This window comes from Oncorhynchus tshawytscha, linkage group LG01 (genome assembly GCF_018296145.1).
Source record: "Oncorhynchus tshawytscha isolate Ot180627B linkage group LG01, Otsh_v2.0, whole genome shotgun sequence".
Classification (NCBI taxonomy): domain Eukaryota; kingdom Metazoa; phylum Chordata; class Actinopteri; order Salmoniformes; family Salmonidae; genus Oncorhynchus; species Oncorhynchus tshawytscha.
In genome coordinates, this window is record NC_056429.1 from 94393659 (window position 1) to 94407278 (window position 13620).

Below are 13620 nucleotides of genomic sequence, written 5' to 3' on the forward strand. Positions count from 1 at the left end.
CCTGCACCAGGCTGGGAAGACTGAATCTGCAATAGGTAAGCAGCTTGGTTTGAAGAAATCAATTGTGGGAGCAATTATTAGGAAATGGAAGACATACAAGACCACTGATAATCTCCCTCGATCTGGGGCTCCCCACAAGATCTCACCCCGTGGGGTCAAAATGATCACAAGAACGGTGAGCAAAAATCCCAGAACCACACAGGGGGACCTAGTGAATGACCTGCAGAGAGCTGGGACCAAAGTAACAAAGCCTACCATTAGTAACACACTACGCCGCCAGGGACTCCTGCAGTGCCAGACTTGTCCCCCTGCTTAAGCCAGTACATGTCCAGGCCCGTCTGAAGTTTTCTAGAGAGCATTTGGATGATCCAGAAGAAGATTGGGAGAATGTCCTATGGTCAGATGAAACCAAAATATAACTTTTTGGTAAAAACTCAACTCGTCGTGTTTGGAGGTCAAAGAATGCTGAGTTGCATCCAAAGAACACCATACCTACTGTGAAGCATGGGGTGGAAACATCAAGCTTTGGGGCTGTTTTTCTGCAAAGGGACCAGGACACTGATCCGTGTAAAGGAAAGAATGAATGGGGCCATGTATCGTGAGATTTGAGTGAAAACCTCCTTCCTTCAGCAAGGGCATTGAAGATGAAACGTGGCTGGGTCTTTCAGCATGACAATGATCCCAAACACACCGCTCGGGCAACGAAGGACTGGCTTCGTAAGAAGCATTTCAAGGTCCTGGAGTGGCCTAGCCAGTCTCCAGATCTCAACCCCATAGAAAATCTTTGGAGGGAGGTGAAAGTCCGTGTTGCCCAGCAACAGCCCCAAAACATCACTTTTCTAGAGGAGATCTGCATGGAGGAATGGGCCAAAATTCCAGCAACAGTGTGTGAAAACCTTGTGAAGACTTACAGAAAACGTTTGACCTCTGTCATTGCCAACAAAGGGTATATAACAAAGTATTGAGATAAACTTTTGTTATTGACCAAATACTGATTTTCCACCATAATTTGCAAATAAATTCATTAAAAATCCTACAATGTGATTTTCTGGATTTTTCTATTTCTCATTTTGTCTGTCATAGTTGAAGTGTACCTATGATGAAAATTACAGGCCTTTTTTTGCCCCACTGTATATGTTTTTGCTGTTTGTCCTTTGTTATATGGCCAAAAATATTTGAGAAGTGGTTTACCCATCTATCTCCATTTTGGATATATAAATGCTCATGTTATTGTTTGTTTAGGGTTTTCCAATATTCCCAGAAGTGGTTAGAGTCTGGATTATTCAATTACATTGAGCTGATTTCTGAGGTGCTGTTCTTTCCTTTTCCACAGTGATTTTCTGTATTGTTTTAGTGATTCACCATAGTGATGGCATAAACTCGGGTTTTCTGGTTCTCTATATTTTATTCGGATAGGTTTCTCAATTTCATTCTCAGGATTTTGCATTCTTCATCAAACCATTTGTCATTGTTGTTAACTTTCTTCTGTTTTCTGTTTTACATTATTAGATTTGACAGGGAAGCATTCAGGTGCGTGTTTGTCCCCCTTTTTGCTGAGAGTGTCAGGTTCTTGTCCGGTTCTTGCATTAAGGTCGCCACAGGCTAGAACATGTCCCTGGCCCTGGAAATGAAGAAGCTGTCTTCATTAAAGTATGGGGATTCTAGTGGGGGTATATAGGTAGCACACAGGAGGACATTTTTCTCTGTTATCCTTTCCTTTTGAAAATCTAGCCAAATGTAAAATGTTCCTGTTTTGATTAATATAATAGAGTGGGTTAGGTCTGCTCTATACCAAATTAGCATACACCTTAGTCCCTTCCCTGTTTCACACCTGGTAGTTTGGTGGATGGGACCACCAGCTCTCTGTAACCTAGAGGGCAACCAGTGGGTCCGTCTCCTTTGTACCATGTTTCTTGTAGGATGACAATGTCTGTATTTACGATTACTTTGGTGAAGTCCAGGTTCCTGCTCTTTAGTCCAACGGCAGATGACCTCAGGCTTTAGATATTCTCTCTCTCTTTCTCTCTCCCGCTCTCTCTTTCTTTCCTGTCTTTCCTCTACCTCTCTCTCTCTATGTCCTCTCCTTCCTTCACCTCTCTCTCTCTGTTTCATCTACCTCTCTATCTCTCATTATATTTCCTGTCTTTCCTCCACCTCTCTATCTCTCTGTTTCCTCTCTATCTCCATTTTTAAACGTGTATTTTTTATGTGTATTTTAACATGTGTATTTGTGAGTGTGTATTTGTGTATAGGGCCCTGTTTTCTATCACCATTTCATCTTGCCACATTAATGATATCATATCCACCATTTCATCTTGCCATAGTAATGATAACTTATCCACCATTTCATCTTGCCATAGTAATGATAACTTATCCACCATTTCATCTTGCCATAGTAATGATAACTTATCCACCATTTCATCTTGCCATAGTAATGATATCTTATCCACCATTTCATCTTGCCACAGTAATTATATATTATCCACCATTTCATCTTGCCATAGTAATGATAACTTATCCACCATTTCATCTTGCCATAGTAATGATAACTTATCCACCATTTCATCTTGCCATAGTAATGATAACTTATCCACCATTTCATCTTGCCATAGTAATGATATCTTATCCACCATTTCATCTTGCCATAGTAATGATAACTTATCCACCATTTCATCTTGCCACAGTAATGATATCTTATCCACCATTTCATCTTGCCACAGTAATGATATCTTATCCACCATTTCATCTTGCCACAGTAATTATATATTATCAACCATTTCATCTTGCCACAGTAATGATATCTTATCAACCATTTCATCTTGCCACAGTAATGATATCTTATCCACCATTTCATCTTGCCATAGTAATGATATCTTATCAACCATTTCATCTTGCCACAGTAATGATATCTTATCCACCATTTCATCTTGCCACAGTAATTATATATTATCAACCATTTCATCTTGCCACAGTAATGATATCTTATCAACCATTTCATCTTGCCACAGTAATGATATCTTATCCACCATTTCATCTTGCCACAGTAATGATATCTTATCAACCATTTCGTCTTGCCACAGTAATTATATATTATCAACCATTTCATCTTGCCACAGTAATGATATCTTATCAACCATTTCGTCTTGCCACAGTAATGATATCTTATCAACCATTTCATCTTGCCATAGTAATGATAACTTATCCACCATTTCATCTTGCCACAGTAATGATATCTTATCAACCATTTCGTCTTGCCACAGTAATGATATCTTATCAACCATTTCATCTTGCCACAGTAATTATATATTATCCACCATTTCATCTTGCCACAGTAATGATATCTTATCAACCATTTCATCTTGCCACAGTAATGATATCTTATCAACCATTTCATCTTGCCACAGTAATTATATATTATCAACCATTTCGTCTTGCCACAGTAATTATATCTTATCAACCATTTCATCTTGCCACAGTAATTATATCTTATCAACCATTTCGTCTTGCCACAGTAATTATATCTTATCAACCATTTCATCTTGCCACAGTAATTATATATTATCAACCATTTCATCTTGCCACAGTAATGATATCTTATCAACCATTTCATCTTCCCACAGTAATTATATATTATCAACCATTTCATCTTGCCACAGTAATTATATCTTATCAACCATTTCATCTTGCCACAGTAATTATATATTATCCACCATTTCATCTTGCCACAGTAATTATATCTTATCAACCATTTCATCTTGCCACAGTAATTATATATTATCAACCATTTCATCTTGCCACAGTAATTATATATTATCAACCATTTCATCTTGCCACAGTAATTATATCTTATCAACCATTTCATCTTGCCACACTAATTATATATTATCAACCATTTCATCTTGCCACAGTAATTATATCTTATCAACCATTTCATCTTGCCACAGTAATTATATATTATCAACCATTGCATCTTAACCAATTAATTGGTTAAGATGTGTGTGTGTAATGTTTTTATGTCAGCACAGGTTGGATAATTGTTAATTGTAGGCTCCTCACACTAATTTACCTAATGAGTTACAGGTATTTGTGGGAGAGAGTCAAAGGTAAGCATATATGTACATATATTTATCTTTCTCCCTCTAGCTCCCTCTCAATCTTTCCCTCTCTCTTTCCATCCTCATCCCCAACATACAGATTTAGTATTCTTATGTCGTTGTTTGCCTTCTTGGAGTTGGTAACTTTCAACACTGCTATTAAACAGTCCAACTGACAGGCTCCTCCTTCAGTACCAAGCAGCCCAGAACTGAAGCAGAAGCAGGGATGTGGTCTTACACACACGCACACACACACACACACAAATAGAGACACACAGACACACACACAAATAGAGACACACAGACACACACATACATAGACACACACACAGAGACACACACACACATATACAAATGCACAGAGACACAAACACACACACAGACACACACACACACACACACACACACACACACACACACACACACACACACACAAGCAAGGAGGTGGTCATTCCTCTCTCTTCTCTGACAAAGCATCCCAAATCTGCAGCATGTGTAATGAATGGCTTAAAACCCTTCTCTTTTAAGGCAGCCTTTGATGTCAAATATATTCACATTTCTTTCTGACACCCTCCACCCCCTTCTCCACCACCATTAAATCCCACCACTACTTTGTTGAACCCTTTCGACAAACAAGACATACCTACACTACAGAAACCTTTCAACACACCAGACATCCCTACTCTACATAGACCTTTCAACACACCAGACATCCCTACTCTATATAGACCTTTCAACACTCCAGACATCCCTACTCTATATAGACCTTTCAACACACCAGACATCCCTACTCTACATAGACCTTTCAACACTCCAGACATCCCTACTCTACATAGACCTTTCAACACTCCAGACATCCCTACTCTATATAGACCTTTCAACACACCAGACATCCCTACTCTATATAGACCTTTCAACACACCAGACATCCCTACTCTACATAGACCTTTCAACACTCCAGACATCCCTACTCTATATAGACCTTTCAACACACCAGACATCCCTACTCTACATAGACCTTTCAACACTCCAGACATCCCTACTCTACATAGACCTTTCAACACTCCAGACATCCCTACTCTACATAGACCTTTCAACACTCCAGACATCCCTACTCTATATAGACCTTTCAACACTCCAGACATCCCTACTCTACATAGACCTTTCAACACTCCAGACATCCCTACTCTACATAGACCTTTCAACACTCCAGACATCCCTACTCTATATAGACCTTTCAACACACCAGACATCCCTACTCTATATAGACCTTTCAACACACCAGACATCCCTACTCTACATAGACCTTTCAACACTCCAGACATCCCTACTCTATATAGACCTTTCAACACACCAGACATCCCTACTCTACATAGACCTTTCAACACTCCAGACATCCCTACTCTACATAGACCTTTCAACACTCCAGACATCCCTACTCTACAAAGACCTTTCAACACTCCAGACATCCCTACTCTATATAGACCTTTCAACACTCCAGACATCCCTACTCTATATAGACCTTTCAACACTCCAGACATCCCTACTCTACATAGACCTTTCAACACTCCAGACATCCCTACTCTATATAGACCTTTCAACACTCCAGACATCCCTACTCTACATAGACCTTTCAACACACCAGACACCCCTACTCTATATAGACCTTTCAACACTCCAGACATCCCTACTCTATATAGACCTTTCAACACACCAGACATCCCTACTCTATATAGACCTTTCAACAAACCAGACATCCCTACTCTATATAGACCTTTCAACACTCCAGACATCCCTACTCTATATAGACCTTTCAACACACCAGACATCCCTACTCTATATAGACCTTTCAACACACCAGACATCCCTACTCTACATAGACCTTTCAACACTCCAGACATCCCTAATCTATATAGACCTTTCAACACTCCAGACATCCCTACTCTACATAGACCTTTCAACACTCCAGACATCCCTACTCTATATAGACCTTTCAACACTCCAGACATCCCTACTCTACATAGACCTTTCAACACACCAGACACCCCTACTCTATATAGACCTTTCAACACTCCAGACATCCCTACTCTATATAGACCTTTCAACACACCAGACATCCCTACTCTATATAGACCTTTCAACACACCAGACATCCCTACTCTATATAGACCTTTCAACAAACCAGACATCCCTACTCTATATAGACCTTTCAACACTCCAGACATCCCTACTCTACATAGACCTTTCAACACTCCAGACATCCCTACTCTATATAGACCTTTCAACACTCCAGACATCCCTACTCTATATAGACCTTTCAACACTCCAGACATCCCTACTCTATATAGACCTTTCAACACTCCAGACATCCCTACTCTACATAGACCTTTCAACAAACCAGACATCCCTACTCTATATAGACCTTTCAACACACCAGACATCCCTACTCTATATAGACCTTTCAACACACCAGACATCCCTACTCTATATAGACCTTTCAACAAACCAGACATCCCTACTCTATATAGACCTTTCAACAAACCAGACATCCCTACTCTACATAGACCTTTCAACAAACCAGACATCCCTACTCTATATAGACCTTTCAACACACCAGACATCCCTACTCTATATAGACCTTTCAACACACCAGACATCCCTACTCTACATAGACCTTTCAACAAACCAGACATCCCTACTCTATATAGACCTTTCAACACACCAGACATCCCTACTCTATATAGACCTTTCAACACACCAGACATCCCTACTCTATATAGACCTTTCAACAAACCAGACATCCCTACTCTATATAGACCTTTCAACAAACCAGACATCCCTACTCTATATAGACCTTTCAACACACCAGACATCCCTACTCTATATAGACCTTTCAACAAACCAGACATCCCTACTCTATATAGACCTTTCAACAAACCAGACATCCCTACTCTATATAGACCTTTCAACACACCAGACATCCCTACTCTATATAGACCTTTCAACAAACCAGACATCCCTACTCTATATAGACCTTTCAACACACCAGACATCCCTACTCTATATAGACCTTTCAACAAACCAGACATCCCTACTCTATATAGACCTTTCAACACACAAGACATCCCTACTCTATATAGACCTTTCAACACACAAGACATCCCTACTCTACATAGACCTTTCAACACACAAGACACCCCTACTCTATATAGACCTTTCAACACACAAGACATCCCTACTCTATATAGACCTTTCAACACACCAGACACCCCTACTCTATATAGACCTTTCAACACACAAGACATCCCTACTCTATATAGACCTTTCAACAAACCAGACATCCCTACTCTACATAGACCTTTCAACACACAAGACATCCCTACTCTATATAGACCTTTCAACACACAAGACATCCCTACTCTATATAGACCTTTCAACACACCAGACACCCCTACTCTACATAGACCTTTCAACACACAAGACACCCCTACTCTACATAGACCTTTCAACAAACCAGACATCCCTACTCTACATAAACCTTTCAACACACAAGACATCCCTACTCTATATAGACCTTTCAACACACAAGACATCCCTACTCTATATAGACCTTTCAACACACCAGACACCCCTACTCTACATAGACCTTTCAACACACAAGACACCCCTACTCTACATAGACCTTTCAACAAACCAGACATCCCTACTCTACATAGACCTTTCAACACACCAGACACCCCTACTCTATATAGACCTTTCAACACACAAGACATCCCTACTCTATATAGACCTTTCAACACTCCAGACATCCCTACTCTACATAGACCTTTCAACACACAAGACATCCCTACTCTATATAGACCTTACAACACACCAGACACCCCTACTCTACATAGACCTTTCAACACTCCAGACATCCCTACTCTATATAGACCTTTCAACACTCCAGACACCCCTAATCTACATAGACCTTTCAACACTCCAGACACCCCTACTCTATATAGACCTTTCAACACTCCAGACATCCCTACTCTACATAGACCTTTCAACACACAATACATCCCTACTCTATATAGACCTTTCAACACACCAGACATCCCTACTCTACATAGACCTTTCAACACACAAGACATCCCTACTCTATATAGACCTTTCAACACACCAGACACCCCTACTCTACATAGACCTTTCAACACACAAGACACCCCTACTCTATATAGACCTTTCAACACACCAGACACCCCTACTCTACATAGACCTTTCAACACACAAGACACCCCTACTCTATATAGACCTTTCAACACACCAGACACCCCTACTCTACATAGACCTTTCAACACACCAGACATCCCTACTCTACATAGACCTTTCAACACACAAGACATCCCTACTCTACATAGACCTTTCAACACACAAGACACCCCTACTCTATATAGACCTTTCAACACACAAGACACCCCTACTCTACATAGACCTTTCAACACACAAGACACCCCTACTCTACATAGACCTTTCAACACACAAGACACCCCTACTCTACATAGACCTTTCAACACACAAGACACCCCTACTCTACATAGACCTTTCAACACACAAGACACCCCTACTCTACATAGACCTTTCAACACACAAGACACCCCTACTCTACATAGACCTTTCAACACAAACCATACTTTATCTATACCCAATATTCTCCATGTCAGAACTGTGTAAACAATCTTGATCTTGATCTCAATCTGTATCTCAAACAAACAATTTAAACAAGGGATGTGTCTAACCTCTCTCACTGGAGTAACAACACTCTGTATCAATACCCATTCATCAAAACCAGAAAGAGATCAAATATGGATGGATGTCTTACCCCTCTCACAGGAGCGGCCCAGGTATCCCGTCCCCGAGCAGTCACAGACGTAACGGTTCCATCCCTCCCGACAGACCCCGTTATTCTGGCAGGGATTTGACAGGCACTGCTTGGGCGGTTCTTTAGAACAGGATGGTTTGACCCCTGCAGCCTTCTGAACCTCGGCCATGCGGCGGACATCTTTACTCTGGCCATCGATGAACAGGTCCCGGATGCAGCCCACGTAGCCATAGTTTAGGAGAGCTGTCCAGACCTGGAGACACGTGAAATAAAACTGGTGACTGGGGAGCTGCTTATTTCAGATCACTACTACCATCCACTACCATTGTGCTCTTGAGCAAGGCATAATTAACCTCTAAGCTGCTACAGGTTCGCTACTCTCTGGTTGATTACGTGTGTGTGTGTGTGTCTCTGTGTCTCTGTGTGTTTATCTATATGTGTGTGTGTGTGTGTGTGTGTGTGTGTGTGTGTGTGTGTGTGTGTGTGTGTGTGTGTGTGTGTGTGTGTGTGTGTGTGTGTGTGTGTGTGTGTGTGTGTGTGTGTGTGTGTGTGAGTGTGTGTGTGTGTGTGTGTGTGTGTGTGTGCGTGAGTGTTGTACCTCTGTAGGGAAGACCATGCCTAGTTTATTCTCTGGTAGTCCTCCAAGGTACAGGTTATCATCCAGATCAAGGATCTCACTCTCTCCTGGGGCTGTGTAGGCCTGGCGCTGTGTGTTGATGGAGATGGTACCTGGGTGGAGACAGGAGGAGTGTTGAAGTTTACCACTTGGCATGGTTGATTTGTTATTATAGATTTATCCTGAATGTAATACGCACATCCATCAATCCATCAATAAAGCATTTCAAGGTAAAGTCTACAGTTGTTGTATTCATCGCATGTGGCAAATACAGTTTGATTTGAAACAACTATTCATATATTGTATGCCATTCAAATGTCAATGGAATGGAATGAAACCGTACTACAGCTTCACAAGCACCACTGAAAGCAGGATGGATCCATAAAGGGTTCAATACAGATGGAGAAAGACGTTTAATTAGTTTCATTTATCACTACCAGGTGAGACATTTTTCTTCTGGAATGAACGTTAAACATACCTGGTTTCAAATACTACTTGAAATCTTTCAAATACATACAACATTTTCTCTAGCTGGGTTTGCACTTTTTGACTGTCCTATTAATTCCATTCAGCCAAGCAGACTCATTCGAGCACAGATAACGTTTTAAATAGTAGTTGAACCCAGGTCTGGCATTGATACAACACTAAATAATATTGCTGCGAGTCGAGGCCCATTAGTAATCTGTGATCCCATAAAAGTAACTCTCCATTCTACCCTCCTTTTATTTCCCCCATTGTATATCTCATTCATCAATAGAGCAGCAGCCATAAAATAATAATGGGGGTGGGGGGGGGGGGCTCTTTCATTTTCAGAGCCGACCCAAACAACAAACCCTGTCTTGGCCATATTTCAGAGTGATTAACGAACTGCAGGTTGTTTCTCTCTCTCGTGCTTTATATATATATATATTGCTCGATCTCTCTAAGTTTCCAACACATGCACCTGGCTAGGAGAGTTAGTGTGTTTCCCTCTCCTTGATTTATCACTCTCATTCATCTTTAATTCTGGATGGTAAATAACACAGGACCTGACTGGACTGTAAAGTGTATGGCCTGTGTGTGTGTGTGTGTGTGTGTGTGTGTGTGTGTGGGGGGGATGTATGTGTGTACAAATAATTATTGGCAGGTGCATTCGCTAGTTGGAACCAGTGTTCCCCCTCCTCAAAGTAATCTATACCACGGCTCTGAAGTACTAAGGTACGGAGCTACTGGGCTGAGGAGAACCATACAAGAAAAGAGAGAGTGAGAAAGGGGAGTAAACACAGAGAGAGAGAGAAGAGAGAAAGAGAGCAAAAGAGAAACAGAGATAGAAATACTATATATATAGAGAGAAAGTGACAGAGGTTGAGGGGGGGGGGTACCTGGAGAGATACCTGGAGAGATACCTGGCTGGGCTGAGAACAGACTCAGAAGAACTATCCAGAGATGAGGAGGAGGGAGTGCAGGAGGGCGGGAGGATGAGAACGAGAAGGGAGCAGAGAGAAACGTGATTGAGAGGGAAGGATATTTGTCATCCAGTAGTAGTAGTAATTTACTTTTTGATTGACGGATGTGGTAGATATCGACCAGCTACGTGATATGAGCTCAATGCTTTACGGAAAACCACTGGAATGCTAAGTGTGTGTGTGTGTGTGCGTGTGTGTGTGTGTGTGTGTGTGTAGATTTAGTGTAAACCCGGGCTAGCTGAAGGGAAAAACAATACAACAAAATTGCATGTTGCTCTTCACCTCCTCCCTACATACTAAATCAGGTGATGAAAATGGTGATGACGGATAGGACTGCCATGCTTCTAGTTCTTAAGAAACTTTGCAGTATTTAGTTTTTTTATGTGTTATTTCAGCACTCACGCACTGTTGGGGTAAGTGACTCTGAACTTACAATGGTGGCCCCAAGTTGTTATATATACTTTTTTTTTATTGTGCATTTTGCTCTTTGTCTCATGACTCCTGCATACATTGTTGACTACAAACTTTCTTTACCCATCCGTGGGACAAACTATGTTTTTTCCCACACTCGGGACTCTCTTTTGGTTACACAGACTTTTGGCCTCCCATACTATTCGAACCACCTCTCACCGGCTTTATATTCATGTTACCTGATGAAATTGCTGCACAATATGATCTTGTTTCCATCTGATGCAAATTCAGATGTCATAAATCAGCACTGCAGAGCTCTGATTTATTGTATTACTGTTGATGATATCTGGAAATGTGCATGTACACACTGGCCCATACTGTTGCTAGTCCCAATTCTGACTTGTGCTCTAATATCTGCTTCACTGATTTCTGCTCAAGTAAAAGCCTGGGTTTTCTGCACGTTAACACTAGAAGCTTATTACCTAAAATGGATCAATTAAAAGTGTAGGTTCACAGCTCCTATCCAGATGTGTTGGTCATTACTGAGACGTGATTAAGGAAGAGTGTTTTCAATACTGATGTTAACGTTTCTGGTTAGAACCTTTTTCGGCAAGACAGATCTTCCACAGGTGGGGGAGTGGCAATCTTTACCAAGGATCACCTTCAGTGCTCGGTTGTCTCTACCAAGTCTGTCCCCAAACAATTTGATTTGTTGGTTTTAAGCATTAAACTTTCAAATAGCTCTTTGTTGATTGTTGCTGGGTGCGATCGTCCTCCATCAGCACCGGCCTGTACCCTACCTGCCCTAGGCTCTCTCCTGGCCCCTTACACTAAGTCTGAATTTGTTCTGCTTGGTGACCTAAACTGGGACATGCTTAAACCACCTGACCAAGTCTTAAAGCAACGGGACTCCCTACATTTTTCTCAGATTATTACCATTCCCACAAGGTAAGACTCCAAACACCCAGAAAATGCTATCCTCACAAATAAGGTTTTCCTCACAAAATGTTATCCTCACAAATAATTCATATAGGTATCAGTCTGATGTTTTCTGTAATGACATTAGTGATCACTGTTTTACAGCCTGTGTTTATAATGGCTGCTCAGTGAAATGACATGTCCTGATTTGTCATAGACACTTGCAAAAAACTTTAATGAGCAAGCCTTCCTCCATGAACTGGCCTCTGTAAAATGATATAGAATCAGCTTGATCCACTCTGTCAAAGATGCTTGGGCCTTCTTTTTTGATATTTTCAGTGGGATTGTTAACAAACACACCCCCATAAAGAAAATGAGAATTAAACACAGGTTCAGCCCCTGGTTCGACCATGATCTTGCAGAGTTACTCCACCTCAAGAATTGCGTTTGGCGAAAGGCTCGGCACACGCATACTCAGCCTGACTGGCTATCATTCAGGCAAATGAGAAATAAGTGTACTCAGGCTATCTGACAGGCCAAAGTTAGTTACTTTAAAGGAGCAGTTCTCTCTGTGTGGGTCTAACCCCAAGAAGTTCTGGAAAATGGTTCCATTTACAGAAATACTCAGTATAAATGTTGATGAAAATACAAGTGTTATACAAGGAATTAGAGATATACTTCTTAATGCAACCGCTGTGTCAGATTAGTAAAAAAACTTTACGGAAAAAGCAAACTATGTAATAAGCTGAGTACAGCGTTCAGACAACAAAGCAGCCAAAAAGATATCCGCCATATTGGGTAGTCAATATTAGTCATAAAGAGCATATTCACTTACCTTTGATGATCTTCATCAGAATGCACTCCCAGGAATCGCAGTTCCAAAATAAATGTTTGTTTTGTTCGATAATGTCCATAATTTATGTACAAATAGCTTCTTTTGTTAGGGCATTTGGTAAACAAATCCAAAGTCACGAAGCGCGTTCACTAGGAGCAGACGAAATGTCAAAAAGTTCCGTTACAGTCCGTAGAAACATGTCAAACGATGTATAGAATCAATATTTAGGATGTTTTTAACATAAATCTTCAATAATGTTTCTACAACCTTTGTCTGTAGAAAAGCAATGGAACGGGAACTACCTTTCACAGGAACGAGCGCCACGAGCCTGTGGAGCTCTGCCAGACCACTGACTCAAAGAGCTCTTATGAGCCCCTACTTTACAGTAGAAGCCTAAAACAAGTTTCTAAAGACTGTTGACATCTAGTGGAAGCCTTAGG

At 41.0% G+C, this 13620-nt stretch overlaps 1 protein-coding gene across 1 annotated transcript in view; it reads right to left on the minus strand.

Moving 5' to 3' along the window:
* Positions 1–13620, minus strand: part of LOC121847439 (neurexin-1-like) — a 103853-nt gene that overhangs the window by 39748 nt on the left and 50485 nt on the right. Inside the window, exons 6-7 of the mRNA XM_042328470.1 lie at positions 9554–9684; positions 8956–9208 (exon numbers count right to left, since the gene is read on the minus strand). Coding sequence (XP_042184404.1) covers positions 8956–9208; positions 9554–9684 — 384 coding nt within the window. The remainder of the gene's footprint in view (positions 1–8955; positions 9209–9553; positions 9685–13620) is intronic.